Genomic DNA, 21,885 nt, shown 5'->3' on the forward strand with positions numbered 1-21,885 from the left:
ATTCCATGCAAATGTAAAGATTATACAAACTTATTAATTAAAGACATTTTTCCCAACTATCAAATGGGATAACATCAAGTCTATAATGAGCAATAAGAAAATTCTATTTGCACAAACTTCAAAATCCATTTTTTTATTTATATCATCTCTCATTTAGAAAATGAACATTTCACTATGCTTGTAACACCTAGGAAGAAAAATTTTCAATTTTACAATCTCAAAATTTTTATTAGTCATTAAAATAAATCAAAGCATTCAGCATCAAAGGATATACAGATACACACTCTTAAGCAATTCATATACAAAAACCAAAATATTAAGAGGCCTAAGCTGCTCATTTCGTAAGACAGGAGCCCCTTGTGGTATTTATTTTCAAAAGAAATAGCACTATTCACAAGGGAAATATAATAATTTAAAAATCAGAAACTAAAAGAAAAATAAGCCTTAAATCTTCAGTGTATGAATATCTACCACTAAAAAGAATGAGAAATAGACACTTGGGACATCAGACACACTGACCCTTCAAAGGAACATGGATACAAATATGTAACACCCAATCAAATATTACTAACTCAATCACCATGATCCTGTGTGACAGCAAACAGTGACCAAATGTAAAGAATTCCCAAAGTTGTATTTAAATAAATTTTTCTGAAGGTTTTTAAGCAAGTTACAAAAGAGCCTTACTTCAGTTTTACTATTTCCCAGTAAATAAAAATGAAAATAAGTAAATGGGTAATGGTAATCAAGCAGAAAATGAGAAACAAAGCGATAATCACAAAATGTATAATTGGTGCCAAAAATCCAATTAACTAAAGATGTTAAAAATATAAACAGTTTCCTACAGATTAATTTTTTTCACTAAATGTACACCAACATTCACTATCAATATTAATATATATTCTTTTTTTTTTTTTTTTTGAGACGGAGTTTCAATCTTGTTGCCCAGGCTGGAGTGCAATGACACAATCTCTGCTCACTGGAACCTCCACCTCCCGGGTTCAAGCAATTCTCCTGCCTCAGAGTCCCAAGTAGCTGGGATTACAGGCATGCACCAGCACACCCCGCTAATTTTGTATTTTTAGTAGAGACGACGTTTCTCCATGCTGGTCAGGCTGGTCTCCAATTCCCAACCTCAGGTGATCCGCCCGCCTCTGCCTCCCAAAGGGCTGGGATTACAGGTGTGAGCCACAACACCCGGCCTAATATTAATATTTATTCTAAATGAGAGTATTTAAGAATATTCACCTTTACAAATACACTGAAACAAGCAAAATCTTTTAAAATTACTATTAATAGATCTTTTTACTTCCAATAAAGAACATGCTAAACACAATCTCAAGCCAAAAACTCAAGGACAAAGGAACTGTTACATGCTTTTTTAAATAAAAGTGTCATTCTATTGTCAACACTAATCATAATCACTTCATTAAATCCAAGACAAATTCTTACCAGCTTACTAAAATGGTATTTACAGTAGCCACAGTATTGGACATTATCGGCACCATTACCTTCTTCTTCACAAAGCAGTCCGGCAAACTGAGCGCTGAAAATAAAAGCCAAGTACATTATTGATATTCTAAAATCACAGTACCTGTATATATATAAGCAAATAAAATTTACTTCCAATCATTCATGTTCTGAGAAAATATAACTCCTAAGAAAAAAAAATGAGAAAATAAAAAAGCTTTATTCTAGCTGTAACCAAGTATATTTCATCCCAACCTGCAACTGATCTTTTTTTAAAGTTATGTTTATGGCTTAAAACAAACTCTTCATACAATCTCTATTAGGATGAAGATGTATACATGTTTTATGTCTCCAAATAGACATTAAGTTTAAGATCCATTCTCTTCCCCCTCAATTCCACCCCATCAGTTAACACTTTGTTTTATTTTTTCAATCTGTCACAGGTACAAACGGAAAGGCCATGCCTCTAAAGGGCTAAAGTGATGGTATTTAGCCCATGGATGCAGATTACATAACATTACAAGGAAAACATGCATTCACTCAAGACTCTAAGTGCTTTAAGTCACAGCACAATAAGCAAGATAAACATAAATTGTGCTTTTTTCAGTCAAAAGCAATGGAAGAAATGAAAATGAAACCTAATATCACAATTTTATTTTTTCGGAGACAGGGTTTTGTTCTGTCACCCAGGCTGGAGTGCAGTGCTGCAATGAAAGCTCACTGCAGCCTTGACCTCCTGGGCTCAGGCAATCCTCCCACCTCAGCCTCCCAAATAGCTGTGACTACAGGAGTACACCATCACACCTGGCTAATTTTGTTTTTATTTTTCGTAGAGATGAGGTGTCTTGCTATGTTGTCCAGGCTGCTCTTTAACTCCTGGGCTCAAGCAACCCTCCCACCTTGGCCTCCTAAAGTGCTGGGACTACAGGCTAGCCACTGCACCCAGCTAATATTCTTTTTTTTTTTTTTTTTTTTTTTTTTGAGATGGAGTCTCATTCTGTACAGTGGCACGATCTCAGCTCACTGCAACCTCGGCCTCCCAAGCTCAAGCAATTCTCCCACCTCAGCCTCCCAAGTAGCTGGGATTACAGGAGCGCTTTACCACGCCTGGCTAATTTTTTTGTATTTTTAGTAGAGATGGGGTTTCACCATGTTGCCCAGGGTGGCTCTGAACTCCTGAGCTCAGGCAATCTGCCCACCTCGGTCTCCCAAAGTGCTGGGATTACAGGCAAAAGCCACCGTGCCTGGAATATTCATTTTTGAAAACAAAACGCTGAAGTTTCTAATCATCATCTTTTCAATTTGACCTTTCACACTTTTAACATTCCAAAATTATATTAGTATACAGATCTCATACCCCAAAAACTACTTTCATCTTTGAGAAATTTGGTACAGTCATTACGAGAATTTATAAAAGTCAAAAACCGTTTTCCATTTCACAATAGTAGTATAAAACAGATTTCATATAATCAAACACTAAAAACTCAGGAAATGAGCATGTACCTACACTGGCAATGAGGCACAGACTGATTCTTAAAATTAGTAAGTGCACAGATTATTCCTGACCTTTTTATTTGGAACTGTTACCTATTGTGTAAAATATATTGTTGTAAATAATTTTTGCCCTTGAAATTTTGTTGCTGAAAGGATATATTTTTTTTCTTTTTTTTTTTTTTTTTTGAGACAGAGTCTTGGTTGTCTCCAGGCTGGAGTGCAATGGTGCAATCTTGGTTCACTGCAAATTCCACCTCCTGGGTTCAAGCGATTCTCTTGCCTCAGCTTCCTGAGTAGCTGGGATTACAGGCACCTGCCACCACACCTGGCTAATTTTTGTATTTTTAGTAGAGACAGGGTTTTGCCATGTTGGCCAGGCTGGTCTGGACCTCCTGACCTCAGGTGATCCACCTGCCTCAGCCTCCCAAAGTGCTGGAATTACAGGTGTGGGCCACTGCACCCAGCATGAAAGAATATCTTAAGTAAATTTTTGAGAAGTCGCCATTGTAATATTGAGAATGACAATGGTTACACTACTTCTCACTTGAGACACAGAAGGTAAGGAGGTACTATCATTCACTGAATCCTTGTATTCAGACACTGCACTAAGCTTACCTAGATTAGCTCATTTAATCATAATAACAAACTGAAGGATAGGTAATCAATACCAAAATTTAAAATAAGATGAAACTGAAGCTTACACAGAATAAGACATCAAAACCAGGGTCCACTTACTGCAAAATCACTCTGGTAAATACATTTGGTTATTAGAATTATCTTTATTACAAATAAGTAAATGTTAACAGAGAAACTACACCAATAAAGTTTACTATAATTAATATTTGAGTATCTAAGTCTTTAACTTATGATTGTCATGCAAGGTATTTGCCAAGTTCAGTTCTGTGCAACAATGGAAACATCCTTACCATGTTACATGGAAAGCCTGTCGACATCCATGTTTATTACATGTCATGCAAGCACCAGTGGCTGCTTTGCTTTCTCTTCCTTGTTCATCACAAATGTAGCAAGTCTTGGGGTAAAAAAAAAAAAACAAAAAAAAACAAAAATAAGACAAAAATCATACATGTTCTTAACATGAATCAGAATTTTACAATTATCTTCAGAAATAAAGATCAGGTATACTAACTAACCTACCTTAACTCAAAATATGAATTCATTTTGGACAAGAATCTAATTTTTGCATATAATACAAACAGAAAAATATAAACAAAGACATACAAATAGTCCTATTAAAAAAATTCACAAAGGCATTGTCTTCATCAGTCTCACAAACTTTGCAAGACAGGAAGACTCTTCCCAGGCACCGAGGCCGCGGGCCAGGACACAATCTACCACACCTCTTCTTCCCAACACCTTGTCATCAAAACTGATTCTTGTACCAAGGGTGTAAAAACAATGTTTATCTTTCCCCTCTGCAGGAAGTAATCGTATCTAAGACAGTTTGAAATAGGGTGTTGGGACCTAAGAGACAAAGAACAGCCCTACATGAATGAGCAAGGTTTAGGTCATTTATTTCAACTGTCTGTGAGGAATCCTGTCATTCAGCCCCACCAAGCTGATATATGTAGGCTACAAAAGAAGATACTTTACCTAAGTAGGTCAGAAATGCCCAAGAGATACAAAGTCAATGAACACTCCCAGAAACTTTGACTGACATCTTCCATTTCCCATGTGCAAATAACAGGCAATATTAACTTTTCACAGCTCAAAATCATGACTGGTCATGTGACAGAAGACTGAATTGCAAAAACAACAATCTGTAAGTATCAGTGTATAATTAATAAAATCAGCAGACTGCAAGTAGAGGATATAAAAAGTTATGTCTAACTGCATATGATCAGGTGATACATGTCAAAAAAGAAACTAATTTATAAATAGTAATAAAGTATAACCTAGCCCAACTTCAGTACAACCACATGGTTTCATTCACTCTGCACTGTGGTGCCAAATAACACCATGCAACAATATTTACAAGGACACAGTAAAACAAAAAAACAAAAAACAAAAAACTAATTATCTAACTAGGTACATGATTTCAACCCCTCTATGGAAAAACTAGAATTCGCTGGGCATGGTGGCTCACACCTGTAATCCCAGCACTTTGGGAAGCCAAGGCAGGTGGATCACCTGCAGTCAGGAGTTCGAGACCAGCCTGGCCAAAATGGTGAAACCCCATCTCTACTAAAATTGCAAAAAAAAAAAAAAAAATTAGCCGACCATGGTGGTGGGTGCCTGTAATCCCAGCTACTCAGGAGGCTGAGGCAGGAGAATCGCTTGAACCAGGCAGGTGGAAGTTACAGTGAGCCGAGATCATGCCATTGCACTCTAGCCTGGGCAACAAGAGAGAAACTCCATCTCAAAAAAAAAAGAAAAAAGAAAAAAAGAAAAACTAGGATTCAGACTCAACTGAATTACAAACATCATTTTATATCTCTAAAAAGTAAAATCCCAAATAACAACAAAACCTATCTAGACACACTGAATAAAAGTATTTCTAAGTACCAGTTACAATGGAAGAATTTTACATGCATTTTTTCCTGCAAATGATCAAAAAAATTTTAAAAAGATTAGAGCACACCGAAACAGTAACATTCTATATGGCAAAATTTGGGGAAAATATGCAAAAGAGGCCTCAAATACCTCAGTAACTTCCAAAGAGCGGACAGTGAATAGAAATCATTTTTTTTTTTTTTTTTTTTTTTGAGACGGAGTCTCACGCTGTAACCAGCCCATAAAACTTTAAAATATGATAATTTTTTTTTTTTTTTTTTTTTTTTAAAGAAAGGGAGTGAAACATCCAGAATGGGAGATCTCCCCAGAGAAGTAACCATTTCACAGGTGAAAAACAGTCAAGTTGTCCCTGGAATTGTCCTACTGACATACAGAAAAAAAATTTACCCAAGTAAATCTACTAAATCTCAATAATGACACTAAGAGTCTGTAGCATTTAAGCCACAACTTGCTCCCAGCATCCCCACACCAACAGCTCCCTATGACAAATGGTCCACTCTAGATGGCGTGGCCAAGAAGATGAGGGCTCCCTCCAACTCAGCTTCTAGTCTAGGACTATAGTTTCATCCTATGAGGGCCAGGCTGCCAGTGTCTCTGATCCAACTCAGACCTGGTAGCTCCCATTCACAGATCCCCATCCTCATAAAAAGTCAAGAATATTAGGGCCCTATCATCCCTGCCCCAGCTTTTAGTAGAGTGGAAAGTTCCATATTATGAGAAACAAACTGAAAAAACAAGAAGCTATCATATCCTTCCCTTCTCTCAATACCCTGTTGTAGAGCAAGAGTATCTCTTCAGAAGAAGGCCATTCATCCCATCCCCAGTTCCAGAGCAGCAGGGCAGAGGGTGTACACTTAAGGGGACTGTAAGAACCAAAGAATTCAGCAGTTCTACTTGAGAGGACAGACTTTGCTTTTTAACGGGCTTAGAGTTCATGCTTAAGGGTGTTGTCAAAAATAATGGAGAATTCACAATTTGTGTGTGTGCGTGTGTGTGAAAACATCACACTGTACTCTGCAAACATATACAATTATGATTTGTCAAACAAAAACAAATAAGAAAAAAAAAGAAAACTAATAAAGAGTACCTGAAGTCTATTTTCCAGTGTACTCACTACAATTTAAGTAAAGTCAGAGGGAAAAAACCGAACAATGGAGACTTGTTAGCAATTAGGACAAGAATGATAGTTACAAGGAGAAACAAGTACAACAACTGAACAGCCAGAAGATTAAAAGAGTGAACGAGAGAAAGACAGCAAGAAGGGCCCTCCTGGGATCACACTCATCCCTGGGGTTCTAGAATGTTGTGCACATGAACTTGGCTGCGCCCAATGGGGAGAAATTGTATCAGGATTTGTGACCTACCTAAAAGCACTCCCCAAGCCAAATACAAATGCATCAATCAATAAAGCTCAAGGGGCTACAGTACAACCTCTGATCAAAAACTGCCTGAAAAATTAGTTACTCTGACCCAGGGGCAATTCCTCAAAAGTCAAATTTCCAAGCAAAATCACATTCATACCTAATGGTCAAAAGACTGTGTACAAGCTCAATTGTACACCCTCTAAGAAATGACTGGAAAATAACCTCTGATATCCTTGGAAAATAGTCTCTAAGCAACAATCACCTCCAAAAGGAAAGGGTGAAAATATAACTGGCTAAAAGGTTAAGTACAATAAGTGGTTTATGTGGCCCCAAGGTGTGGCAATCCTAGGAGGTAAAGCTAAAAAAATGGGGCAATGGTGGGGGGAAAGTGGGTCCTACATTTGTTTGAGCAGGGCCATCTGAGGGTGTATACCATTGGAAAAATAGACTTCAGAAAATCAGTCTGGCAAAGTGATTAAGCAAATAAATGACCAAACAAACAATAGTAAGACATACAAGGAGAAAAAGAATCATTATCCAGACAGGCTATATTACCTAAAATAGGTATTCAACAAAAATTTAAAAATAAAGAACACACACAGGAAAAAGGAACAGGAAGAGAAACTGTCTTTGGAGAGTGCCCAGATGTTGGACTCAGGAGATAAAGACCTCAAACAAATGGAAAATCTAGAGTTTAAATTTTATTTAAAACACTCAAAAGCTGATTGAATTGGGAGAAGAAAAAAATTAGCAAACTTAAGAAGAGATCAATACAGATTATATAACCTAAAGGACAGTTTTTTTCTTAGATTATACAACCTAAAGAACAGCCTGAAAAAAATGTGGGACACCATTAAATGCACATATGTATCAACAACCAGAAGGAGAAGAGAAAGGGAGACAGAAACTACATTTGAAAGTCCAGTGCTGAAAACTTCCAAAATTTGATTTAAAAAAAAATTATACATCCAAAAATCTCAACAAACTCAAAATAAGATGAAAACAAAGAGATCCACACTAAAAATTATGAAAGTGGCCAGGAGTGGTAACTCATGCCTACAATCCCAACACTTCGAGAGGCTGAGGCAGGAGGATCGCTTGAGCCCAGGAGTTCAACACCAGCCTGGGCAACATAGCAAAACTCCACCTCTACTTTAAAAAAAAAAAAAAAAAAAAAAAAAAAAAAGGCCGGGCGCGGTGGCTCAAGCCTGTAATCCCAGCACTTTGGGAGGCCAAGACGGGCGGATCACGAGGTCAGGAGATCGAGACCATCCTGTCTAACACGGTGAAACCCTGTCTCTACTAAAAAATACAAAAAACTAGCCGGGTGAGGTGGCGGGCGCCTGTAGTCCCAGCTACTCAGGAGGCTGAGGCAGGAGAATGGCGTGAACCCGGGAGGCGGAGCTTGCAGTGAGCTGAGATCCGGCCACAGCACTCCAGCCTGGGTGACAGAGCGAGACTCCGTCTCAAAAAAAAAAAAAAAAAAAAAAAAAATTAGCCAGGCCAGGCATGATGGCACAAGCCTGTAGTCCCAGCTACTCAGGAAGCTGAGGTGAGAAGATGGCTTGAGCCTAGGAGATCAATAACTGCACTGAGCCTTTATTGTGCCACTGCACTCCAGCATGGGCAACTGAGCAAGACTCTGTCTCAAAAAAAAAAAGCCAAAAATAAAGAGAAAACTCTTAAAACAGAATGAGAAAAATGACCTGCCACATGTAAGATAAATACAATAAAATTAACACCTGAGATCCAATCAGTAACTATGGAGGCCGGAAGGCAGGGGAATAACATATTCAAAATACCCAAAAAAAAGAAAAGAAAAGAAAAAAAACCTGTAAATCAAGAATCCTATAACTAGCAAAACTGTCTTTCAAAAATAAAGGCAAAATAAAACATTTTAAAATAAAAATTTAGAGATTTTCTTGCTCCAGATGTGACAAAAAAGAAAGACTAAAGGAAATTCTTTTAGCTAAAATCAAGAGACACCAAACAGTAATTGCAATCTACATGAAAAACAAACAGCTCTGACAGAGACCATGTAGGAAGTAAAACAGTGTGATTAGGTATTTCTTCTTCATTCTTCTCTTATCTATTTAATTTAAATAGTTGAATTAAACAATGTCTACAAATTGTATTGCCAAGACTGTAACATATACAAATGTAACAATGTGACAATGACAATACAATGAAACAAGATTGGGTCAAAGTTATAAAGAATAATTAATACCTAGGCAGGGGTGGCTCATGCCTGTAATCTCAGCACTTTGGGAGGACAAGGTGGGCGGATCGCCTGAGGTTAGGAGTTCCAGACCAGCCTGACTAACACGGAGAAACCCTGTCTCTACTAAAAATACAAAATTAGCTGGGCATGGTGACGCATGCCTATAATCCCAGCTACTCAGGAGGCTGATGCATGAGAATTGCTTGAACCCAAGAGGCGGAGGTTGTGGTGAGCCGAGATCGCGCCATTCCACTCCTGCCTGGGCAACTAGAGCAAAACTCCATCTCAAAAAAAAAAAAAAAGCACATATTATATAAAACAGTAAGTTTACCAACATATTGTTGAGTTTTTAACATATATAATGTTTATTATAACAACAGCAAAAGGCGGAGGAGGACAATGGAGCTTTACAGGAGAATACTGCTTTCTGCAAGTCTTTATCTTTTTGGTGGTAAAAACTCCTGCCTCAGAGTTGATGGCTTCTGACTCACTGAGGTGGTGGTTGTGGCACTTTCACTATCTTTCTTTCTTTCTTTTTTTTTTTTTTTTTAAGTAGAGACAAGGTCTTGCTATGTTGCCCTGGGTGGTCTCAAACTCCTGGCTTCAAGCAATACTAGTGTCTCTGTAAGGGATGGGATTAGAGGTGTGAACTACCACTCTTAGCCATTTTTTAAATTAACAATAAAGTTGGCTATATCAATTGACTCTTCCTTTCATAAAACATTGCTGTGTAGCATACGCTGCTGTTTGACAGCATTTTACCTACAGTAAAATTTCTTCAAAATTGGGGTCAATTCTCTCAAACCTGGCTGCCACTTTATCAACTAAGTATAGGGGCATATTCTACAACCTTTGTTGTCATTTCAACAATGTTTACACCATCTTCACAGGAAACAGATTCCATCTCAAGAAAGCACTTTCTTTCTTCATCTATGAGAAGATATTCACTGAAGTTTGACCATGAGATTGCAGCAATTCAGTCACATCTTCAGGTTCCACTTCTAATTCTAGCTCTCTTGCCACTGGCCACCACATCTGCAGCCTCCATCAAAGTCTTGAATCTCTCAGTCATCCATGAAGGATACAATCAACTTCTTTCAAACTCCCGTTCATGTTGATATTTTGACCTCCACCCACAAAACACAAATGTTCTTAATGGTACCTAGAATGGTGAATTCTTTCCAGAAAATTTTCAATGTACTTTGTCCAGATCCATCAGAGGAATCACCCTCTATATAGCAGCCATAGCCTTTCGAAATGTGTTTCTTAAATAAGACTTATATGTCAAATTGACTCCTGGATCCAGAGACTGCAGGATGGATGTTGTGTTAGCAGGCATGAAAAGAACATTTTCTTGTACATCTTCATCAGAGCTCCTAGGTGACTATGTACACTGTCAAAGGGCTACTAATTGGCCTACATTCAACATTGTTGTGTCTTAGGGAACAGGGAGGCCTGAGGAGAGTAGAGAGAGATGAGGGAACAGCGAGCTGGTACAGCAGTCAGAATGCATACAACATTTATTAACTTCACCTTATAGTAAGTAACATCAAAGGTCACTGATCATACATAACCATAACGGATATAATAATGAAAATGTGTGAAATATTATGAGAATTAACAAAAAGGGACAAAGAGTCACTAAGTGAGCACATGCTGTTGGAAAAATGAAACCAACAGACTTGCTTACTCCAGGGTTGCCGCAAACCTTCAATTTGGTAAAAAAAGAAAAAAGCCATGCAATTCCTGTGAAGTACAATAAAAAGGAGCCCAATAAAATGAGATATGCTTAAGAAAAAAAAAAAAGATATGCTTATACATCTTACTAAAATTAAGTAAAGTAAGTTAAGATAAAGATAGTAAGCCCTACAACAACCACTAAGAAAATAATTCAAGAAAAATCGTTATAAAAATCATAAAGGGCCGGGCACGGTGGCTCACGCCTGTAATCCCAAAACTTTGGGAGGCTGAGGTGGGCAGATCACGAGGTCAGGAGATCAAGACCAGCATGGCTAACACGGTGAAACCCTGTCTCTACTAAAACTACAAAAAAATTAGCCAGGCGTGGTGGCAGGCCCCTGTAGTCCCAGCTACTTGGGAGGCTGAGGCAGGAAAATGGCGTGAACCCAGAGGCAGAGCCTGCAGTGAGTCGAGATTGAGAGATATATATATATCTCAATGTGAGTGAGTTGAGAGATATATATGTATCTCAAACATAAGAAAGGCCAGGCCAGTAAGCCAAACACCTGTAGCTCCCAGCACTTTGGGAGACTGAAGCAGGAGGACAGCTTGAGCCCAGGAGTTTGACACCAGCCTGGGCAACATAGCCAGTCACTACAAACAATAAAAAACTTAGGCATGATGGCATATGGCTATAGTCGCTGCTGCTTGTGAGGCTGAGCAGGAAGGATCACTTGAACCTGGGAGGTTGATGTTGCAGTGACCGTGACAGTGCCACTGCACTCCAGACAGGGTGACAGAGCAAGACCCTATCTCAAAAATAAAATAAAATAAAATGAAAATGAAAAATAAAAGAAATTAAAATGGTATACTAGAAAGTATCTGTAGGTGGTATCCAACTTAAAATCATTCTACTTAGAGTTTCTCAACTTTACCACCATGATGCAAACCCAACACACAATAGTACAATATTCTCTTGTGATGCTGGGAAGCGGCAGCAAGCCACAACTCCCAGTCAGCCATGCCATCATGAGACTAAACAACCAATGCTTGCTTGTCCAGTGTACTGTGTAGCCAGATGATTTCTCCCAACTGTAGGCTAATGTAAGTGTTCTGAGCATGTTTAAGGTAGGCTAGGCTAAGCCAAAATGTTAGATCAGTAAGGTATATTTCTTTCTTTTCTTTTTTTAGAGATGGGGTCTCACTATGTTGCCTAGGCTGCAGTGAAGTGGCTGTTCACAGGTGCAATAATCACAAACGAAAGCCTCAAACTCCTGGGCTCAAATAATCCTCCTGCCTTATTAGAATGTAAGCTCATCATAACTCAAGAAGCATCTGTACTTAAGATTAAAAAGGTAGGAAAAAAAAATAGGAACTAAGTAGGCATAAGAAAAAAAAAAAAAAAGGGCAGGCTGCCAACCCAGGACCAAGGGGTAAGGCCATGTCAATGGGCCTAGGGAACAGAATATCAAGCCACAGAGAACTATTTTCAAGTCTCAGAACTGAATGGAATTTGTCCTGCAGACTTATAAACCTGCTCTAAATCCCTATTTTCCTTCCAATTTCTCTCTTTTGGAATAGGAATGCTTCTCCACCTGTCCCACCACTGCATCTCAGAAAGATAACTTGTTTTCTATGTATCACAGGTTTAGAAATAGAAGTTGCTATTTTTTTTTTTTAGACAGAGTCTCACTCTTGCCACCCAGGCTGGAGTGCAATGGCACAATCTTGACTCACTGCAACCTCTGCCTCCCGGGTTCAAGCGACTTTCCTGCCTCAGCCTCCCGAATAGCTGGGACTACAGGCAGGTGCCACCACACCCGGCTAATTTTTGCATTTTTAGTAGAGACAGGTTTCACTGTGTTAGCCAGGCTAGTCTTGAACTCCTGACCTCAGGTCATCTGCCCACCTTGGCCTCCCAAAGTGCTGAGATTACAGGTATGAGCCACCAGAGATGCCCAGCAGAGACAGAAATTTTGCTTCAGAATTAACCAAAGTCTTAACCCATCGCCAATTCAGATGATTCAGAAGATGAGATTTGGGACTTTCTGAGTTTATTATATTCAGGTAAGATGTGAGACTTACTTACAGAGTTTACATCAAAATGGATTAATACTTTTGGGGGATATTGGGATACAGCGCATCTATTTTGTATGTGGAAAGAACATAAATTTTGGGGGGGCCAGAAGGCAGTCTGCTATGGGTTGAATTGTGAATTGTGGTCCCCAAGAAATGTATGTGAAGTCCTTAACCCCCAGTATCTTAGAGAGTAACCTTATTTGGAAAAAGGATCATTGCAAATGTAATTAGGATGAGGTCACATGATGGAGTAGGGCAGGCCTCTAATCCAATATGACTCATCTCCTAATAAGAAGATAGCCATATGGAGACAGAAACAAAGGAAGAATGGAATGTGAAGACAGAAGCAGAGATTAGGGTGATTAAAAAAAGAAAAAGAAAAAAAAAAAAAAAAAACCTGTCAACCATTGACACCCATCACCAAAAGCTAAGAGGCATGGAATAGATTTCCCTTATGAGTTCTCAAAAGGATCCAACCCAGCTGATATCTTTATTTCAGACTTGTAGCCTCCTTAATTATGAGAAGAAATTTCTGCTGCTTTAAGCCACCCAGTTTGTGATATTTTGTTACAGCAGCCCTAGGAAACTACTACAGGAGATGTATGAAAAATTGGCTATGAGCTGGTCAGGTTTTAGAATTGGGTGATGAATGTATGCAGGGTGTTTGTTATATTATTGCTTACTGTTTTACATATTTGACAATTTCAGAAATAAATTCTTAATAAACAAAAGAATGTTATAATAAGTAGAGTAAGTATTAAAGTTTTAAAAGCAGAAGCAAACAAATTAGAAAACATTTGAATAAAATTGGAAATAAGCCCCAAAGCTGCTCTTTACATCAGGGATAAAAGAAATTGATCGAGGCCAGCACAGTGGCTCACACCTGTAATCCCAGCACTTTCAGAGGCCAAGGTGGGCAAATCACCAGATATCAGGAATTTGAGACCAGCCTGGCCAACACGGCGAAACCCCGCCTCTACCAAAAATACCAAAAAAAAAAAAAAAAATTAGCTGAGCGTGGTGGTGGACACCTATAATCCCAGCTACTCGGGAGGCTAAGACAGGAGAATGGCTTGAACTCGGGAGGAGGAGGTTACAGTGAGCCAAGATCGCACCACTGCACACTCTGTTGTCTGGGCAACAGAGTGAGACTCCATCTCAAAAAAAAAAAGAAAAAAAAAATTTTGGTTAAGAGTTTAGATAAAGGAAAAAATTCCATTTAAATGTTTATGTGAAGAAAACCGTAATGGATTACATGGCACAACAACAGCTTCAAAAAATTAAAACCAATTTGTAAACATTAATCATCACAGTTACTTATATTCCCTTAAAAATGATCTATATGCCCCTAGTGTCACATAAGACACGTTAATCTAGGAGTCTACTCACTCAGACTTTTTGCAACTAACATGCATTCCTTTGTTTCTTCATCACTGTGGGGAAAAGGTGGTACATACAAAAGGTTCTTGACATAACCCTATAAAAAGATTATCACATGGTGTATTACCTGGGAACTTATATGGTCACAATTCCAGGATACGTCAATGCTTTCAACTTTCAAAAAAAAAATAAATTTGACCTATAATGGGGGGGCCAGTCAGGGGTGGGGGAGAAAGAGGCAAACTGTGTATCCTGGAACTTTGTAGCTGGAAAAAAATTACCAGCAGCAGCAGCCTGATCAAAACTGCAACTTCTTGCCCACCTGGACAACCCATCTCTCTTTTCTAGAAATTAGCATCTGTGCTCAATTTCTAATAATGGACTGGTGCCTAGGTATTCATGTTTGTCTAGGTGAAAATAGCTTCTAAATCCAGGTGCTTACACCAGAATTGCCCTCCTGGAAATTTAGGACTGAGACATCGAGTCAGTTACCTGTAGGGTAACCTGTAGAATCAGATTTCTCAAATTTGACCTGTCTTATTTTGATACCATGTTGCTCAGCAATGTAACCTCCCCTTAAGTATCAGTTTTTGTAAAATATCCTAATCAATTTCTTATCAATTATATAAATACCTATCATCTAGAGTATTCCAGAAGCCAAACGAACATTTAAAAAAAAAAAAAAAAAAAAAAACAGAGATAGGGCCAGGCATAGTGGCTGACTATAATCCCAGCATTTTGGGGGCAGAGGTGGAAGGACAACTTGAGGCCAGGAGTTCACAACCAGCCTGGGCTATATAGCAAGATGCTGTCTCTCTACCAATTCTACCAATATTTTTTAAAAACTGAGTGTGGTGGTGGCACCTGTACTCCTAGCTACTTGGGAGACTGAGGTGGGAGGACCGATTGCTTGAGGCCCGCAGTTTGAGGGTATCATGAGCCATAATTGTTCACTGCACTCCACCATGGGGTGACGGAGTAAGACTCTAAATAAATAAATAAATATTACAAAAAGAAAAGCATTGAGACAGGTAATATTGGTGAGTGAGATTATAGATTTTAATCTCATGAACAATTTTAAGCTAGCTACTATACACTGCCATTTTCAAAAGTTTAGATTGGAATGCTTGCTGCCTTTGGTAGCTAAGAGAAAAGAAATAACAATGAGGGATATTATAGTGCCATTCTTCCACAGTCCTTATCAGATAAATAGGCCTTTGAGTCTTGGAATTGTTGGGAGTAAGAAAGCAAATAATATATCAAGTTGACAAGCACAAAAGACACAAAGAGACCAAGCATGGTGGCTCACGCTTGTCATTCCAACACTTTGGGAAGCCAAGGCTACGAGGTTGTTTGAATCCAGGAGTTCAAGACCAGCCTAGGCAACATAGTAAGATCCCATCTCTACAAAAAATAAAACAAAAGTAGCCAGACATGATGATGCATGCCTGTAGTCCCAGCTACTCAGGAGGCTGAGGTGGGAGGATCGCTTAAGGCTGGGAGGTCAAAGCTACAGTGAGCTGTAATTGCACCACTGCACTCCAGCCTGGGCAACAGTGAGAGACCATCTCGGAAAAAAAAGAAGTGGGGGAGGGGAGGAGAGACCACAAGAAACAAATATAATGAATAATAGTTTACTATTCCTGAGAAAAAGAGAATACCAAGTATAAGAGAATGTGTAACTAAGGGTTGGGGAGAGGGGGCTGGAGAGAGAGAACACATAGACAACAGAGAGAAGTCAAACAGGAAATTTCAAAATGAGAATCAGCTGATATATCAAAAAGAACAAATGAGTTTTTTTACAGATAGAACTGCAAGATTTTGCTTTTCAAAATGATTCAATTCTCCAGAAAAGAAAAATTAATGTAACTAAGTAACTAGTATAAAGTGCCAAGCAAAACTAAACATTTATTAGATATAGACAAATGCAAATATATTCAATGCTTTCATACAAATGTGAATATCTGGGGCCTTATTATCATCTTGTTAATATATGCCAGTGAACAATTTGTAGACACAAGACTTGTTTTACAAACAGGGTAATATGTTCCATGAACATAAGCCGGGAATTTAAAACTTAGTGTCTATCTCTTCATTCTAAGAAATGGTTCAATTAACTCACTGTGTGTGTGTGTGTGTGTGTGTGTGTGTGTGTGTGTGTGTTCTATCTCAGGTAGTGGTGATGCACCTAGAACATATATTCTCGAAATGGAAAACTCATTCTGCTATTTCTTCCTCCCTCTTCTCTGTCACATTAAATTGATCACCAGGCTGGTCAGCTGAAGCTCTTACATATTACTGAATGTCTCTGTCCTGTTGTTCCTACTACTTCAGATCCTCATTAGTACCTCTGGGACACTGTCAGAGTCTAAACAGATTCTAGGTCTCTTGTCTCTTCTATCTTCCATCTCCCAATCCTCCTTCCCCTGATCCATTAGAATGACAGACCTAGGCAAATCCTTTCTGAACATAAAAACCCTTCAATAGGGATAAGCTTTAGGCTCCTTAACACGATGCATGAGGTGCCTGACCCTTGACAGTCTCTCTCAGCATTCTGCCTAGCACATTCAGGGTCCTAACAATACTACCCTTCTCCCTGCCACCTTCCCAAATCCCTCCCCCTGCTCACCACTGTCCTTGTTATTTCCCACTTCAAAGTTTTTGCTCCTTCAATCTGTAAAATTAACAGCCACTCATGTGTTCCTTCCTTTCTCCTCTCTTCACAGTCAGCACCTGGAGGTTTCTTACTCTTAGGAAAAACTGCGACCTTTTCTAAGATACCTCCTCCCTCTTTCCTCAGTCCTGTTAAAGGTTCGGTGGACATTCACTGTACCTCAAAAATCCTTGCACATATTACTGTTTAACAATCACTGATTTATGCACATCTATCCACTATACAGACCTGGTACATACAAGAGGACAAGCCATAAATGAGGACAAGATGAACGGGCAGATAGATGAAATGTTTCGCTTCCCTATTTACCGGAAACCTCATTTTGGGGAGTCCTAAAATCCATAAAGAATATTTAGTGCTTTCAAAAATATCTTTTACTTGGCCAGGCACAGTGGCTTACACCTGTAATCCCAGCACTTTGGGAGGCTAAGGCTGCTGGATCACTTGAGGTCAGGAGTTCGAGCCCAGCCTGGCCAACATGGCAAAACCCCATCTCTACCAAAAATACAAAAATTAGCTGGGCATGGTGGTCCACGCCTATAATCCCAGCTACTCAGGAGACTGAGGCATGATGAGAATCACTTAAACCTGCGAGGCAGAGAGGGTGCACTGGGCCACGATCATACCACTGCACTCCAACCTGAGTGATACAGTGAGAATCCGCCTCAAAAAAAAAAAAAAAAAAATTAGCTGGGTGTGGTAGTGGATGCCTGTAATCCCAGCTATTCCAGGGGGCTGTGGCAGGAGAATCGCTTGAACCTGGAAGGCGGAGGTTGCAGTAAGCCGAGATTTCAGCACTGCACTCCAGCCTGGGCAACAGAACAAGACTCAATCTCAAAAAAAAAAAAAAAACAAAGTTCTGGCCAGCGCAGTGGCTCACAACTGTAATCCCAGCACCTCGGGAGGCCAAGGCAGGCGGATCACGAGATCAGGAGATCGAGACCATGGGAGGTTGAGGCAGGAGAATCGCTTGCACCTGGGAGATGGAGGTTGCAGTGAGCCAAGACTGAGCCACTGCACTCCAGCCTGGGCCACAAAGCAAGACTCCGTCTCAAAAAAAAAAAAAAAAATTGTTTACACAGACACTAAATATACTGATAAAAACTTAATTGCTATCCACTACTATTACTTTTGGAAAAAAATAAGGCAGAAACAGGTTACCAATCTCTAAGACTTCCATTAGGTTTAATCTTACAATTAGATGACATCATGTTTTTTGATGTTTTTGTTTGTTTCTCTGGCCTAGCTCATCCTTCCTATACTTATAAACACTCTTTACTTCAGGGCCATCCAATATAAAGGACTATTTAAGAATATACATATACATATACATATACAAATGATATACTCATCACCTGCTAACTACTCTCTATGGAAACTGTAGCTTTCTAAAAATGAACGCTTCCTTGACTCTGAAGGATACAAGCTTCTACCCAAAAAAGTTCCCAAATCCCTTTGCTGCCACAATCTTCACATTTCTGAAAACTTATTAAAAGGTAATTTTTAGGCCGGGTGCGGTGGCTCACGCCTGTAACCCCAGCACTTTGGGAGGCCGAGACGGGCGGATCACGAGGTCAGGAGATCGAGACCATCCTGGCTAACACGGTGAAACCCCGTCTCTACTAAAAATACAAAAAAAATATTAGCCGGGCGTAGGGGCGGGCGCCTGTAGTCCCAGCTACACGGGAGGCTGAGGCAGGAGAATGGCGTGAACCCGGGGGACGGAGCTTGCAGTGAGCCGGGATCGCGCCACTGCACTCCAGCCTGGGCCACAGAGCGAGACTCCGTCTCAAAAAAAAAAAAAAAAAAAGGTAATTTTAACAAAACATGTCAGTGAAATCATGAGTTAATGCATGTAACAGAAGAAAATATTAGCAGTCAAAAATATAAAAATAGGATCCAATGATTTAAATTTTACAAAAACTGGCCACTGGCCAGAGCTGCTGGCTCACAACTATAATCCCAGCACTTTGAGAGGCTGAGGCAGGAGGATTCCTTGAGACCAAGAGTTAGAGACCTCCCTGGGCAACATAGGGAGATCTTGTCTCTATAAAAAATAAATAGACCAGGCGCACTGGCTCACACCTGTAATCCCAGAACTTTGGGAGGCAGCCAAGGCGGGCGGATCACTTGAGGCTGGGAGTTCAAGCCCAGCCTGACCAATGTGGCGAAAACCTCTCTACTAAAAATGCAAAAAAAATTAACTGGAAGTGGTGATGCATGCCTGTAATCCCCGGCTACTTGGGAGGCTGAGGCACGAGAATTGCTTAAATCCAGGAGGCAGAGGTTGCAGTGAGCCAAGAGTGAACCACTGTACTCCAGCCTGGGTGACAGAGCAAGGCTCTGTCTCAAAAAACACAACCAACCAACCAAACAAATAAACAAAGGAAGTTAACCTATGAGGACACAAAGGATTAGAATGATACACAACGAACTTTGCGGATTTGGGGTAAAGGGTGGAAATGGGGTGAGAGATAGAAGACTACACATTGGGCACAGTGTAAACTGCTTGGGTGATGGGTACACCAAAACCTCAGAAATCACCACTAAAGAACTTAGTCATGTAACCAAACACCATGTGCTCCCCCAAAACCTATTAAAATTAATAAATATTTTAAAAACTGGCCATTATATATTTAACATGTAAAAAATTTCACAGGTCAATACAGTGAATTCTCTGCTATTTAGATATACAATAAAGATATTCCAGCAAATTGTTTTCCTAGTACTCACAAAATTTCATTTTTTCTAAATTCCACAATGTTCTAGTCACATAGCACTATTTTTTATTCTCTGAACATGCCTACCACTTCTTCCCTTTGCACCTGCTACCCTAGGTTATGTCACTTTCTCTGTCTGCAATTTTTATTTGATCCTTTTCTGCACAGGTCAAATGCCTAATTATTCTGCAAAGCCCTAGAAGCTCTTTGTACGCCTTACTCAATTCCTGAGACAAGAATAATCCCTCCTTTCAATATTTACCCATAATACTCCATTCGGCCTTATTGTTATGTAATATATATTTTAATTTTCATACATTTATTTATTTGTCTTCCTACTTGAGGAGGGGAAACCCCCTATTTTATTTATCCTTGAATTCCTGGTGTCTAACACAATGCTTGATACAAAGTAGGACCATAGCAAATGCCCAGTAAATAAATATTCCCAAACGTATCCTTTATTACCTATCATCCATTAAGGACTGATGTCTTCAAAACCATTTTGCAATCATTCCTGTCATTTCAGAATTGCATGCCCCATTATTAGGCATAAAGAATATACATGAACAAAATCTTATTATTAACTTTTTTTATTTTTTGAGACAGGGTCTCACTCTGTCACCTAGGCTGGAGTACAGTCACACAATCATAGCTCACTAGAGCCTTGACCTCCCAGACTCAAGTGATCCTCGCACTTCAGCCTCTCGAGTAGTTGGGAGGGACTACAGGCGAGCACCACCATGCCCGGCTAATTGTTTTTCTTCTTTGCAGAGGTGGGGTCTCAGAATGTTGTCCTGGCTGGTCTGGTACTCCTGGGCTCAAGCAATCCTCCCACTTCAACCTCCCAAAGTACTGAAATTATAGGCGTGAGCCACCACACCCAGTTCATTAACTTTTTTTCTTTTTTGTTTTTTGTTTCTTTGCTTGCTGTTCGTTTTTGAACAGGGTCTTGTTCTGTTGCCCAGGCAGGGGTGCAGCGGCACAATCACAGTTCACTGCAGCCTCGACCTCCTGGGCTCAAGGGATCCTCCCACTGCAGCTTCTTGAGTAGCTGGACTACAGACGCATGTGCCTCCCCACACCTGGCTAAATTTTATCTTTTGTGTAGAGAAGGGGTCTTGCTTGTTGTCCAGGCTGGTCTCAAACTTCTGGACTCAAGCGATACTCCTGCCTGGGCGTCCCAAAGTGCTACGACTACAGGCATGAGCCACTGAGCCTATTCTAACACTAAGTAGAACAAAACAAATCAACAACAAAAATCCAACAAACATAAAGCGATCGCATATAAGAAAAGCTATAAAAAGGAAAGAAATAGAAAGAAGAAAAAAAGTAAACTTGATAAACAGATACACCATGTTTCTGGAAGGAAAGAGTCAATATTATTAAAAAATTCATCCCTGAAACAGTATTTCACTGTAACTCTAATACAGTCTAAATTGTGCTTTTATTAGTCCTAATGTTCATCTAGAAAAATAAATACATGACAATATTTGTCTTACCATGTACTAAAACGTATATAAAGCCATAACAATTTAAAATAGTGTGGTACCAGAATAAAAATAGACACACCAATGGAACACAAAAAAAGTCCAGAAACATACTCAACCATTGAAGAATTTAGTAATGATTCAAACAATATTTCAAATCACACTGGAAAACATAGATTATTCAGCAATAGTGTTGGAAAAGTTGACTAACCAGGTGGGAGGGGAAAGTTAGGCACATATCTTACCATATTCTAAAATTAATTCTAGGCTAATAAAATACTTATATCTAAATAGTTCCTTCTTTGGTCTACCCTCGCTCCTTTTCTACTTGAACACTTTAGTCTTAAAGCCATGAGATGGGGCTGGGCATGGTGGCTCATGCCTGTAATCCTAGCACTTTGGGAGGCCAGAACAGGCAGATCACTTGAGCTCAGGAGTTCAAGACTAGCCTGGGCAACATGATGAAACCTCAACTCTACAAAAAAATACAAAAAACTTAGCTGGGTGTGATGGGTACACCTGTAGTCCCACCTACTTAGAGGGCTAAAGTGGAAGGACTGCTTGAGCCCAAGAGGTGGAGGCTGCAGTGAGCCAAAACTGCACCACTGCACTCCAGCCTGGGTGACAAAGTGAGCCCTGTCTCAAAAAAAAAAAAAAAAGGCCATGAGGTGGGTTCAAGCATAGTAATTATCCATGCTGGGGAGGAGGGGGCAGTCCAATACAAGTATAAGAGCCTGAGTAACGTTGGCTCCCCTAAGGGGCTGGGGATAGTGGTGGGGATAAT

At 39.6% G+C, this 21,885-nt stretch overlaps 1 protein-coding gene across 15 annotated transcripts in view; it reads right to left on the minus strand.

Moving 5' to 3' along the window:
• Positions 1-21,885, minus strand: part of LOC105480072 (MLLT10 histone lysine methyltransferase DOT1L cofactor) — a 219,205-nt gene that overhangs the window by 124,198 nt on the left and 73,122 nt on the right. For all 15 annotated transcript variants that reach the window (XR_011608212.1, XR_011608213.1, XM_071070398.1 and 12 more), the window contains 2 exons: positions 3,891-3,994; positions 1,453-1,546 (listed from right to left, as the gene is read on the minus strand). Coding sequence is in view for 13 of the 15 variants with exons in the window: in XM_071070398.1 (XP_070926499.1) it covers positions 1,453-1,546; positions 3,891-3,994 (198 nt within the window). In the remaining 2 variants the exon portion in view is untranslated. The remainder of the gene's footprint in view (positions 1-1,452; positions 1,547-3,890; positions 3,995-21,885) is intronic.

The sequence above is a fragment of the Macaca nemestrina genome, chromosome 9, assembly GCF_043159975.1.
Source record: "Macaca nemestrina isolate mMacNem1 chromosome 9, mMacNem.hap1, whole genome shotgun sequence".
NCBI lineage: Eukaryota > Metazoa > Chordata > Mammalia > Primates > Cercopithecidae > Macaca > Macaca nemestrina.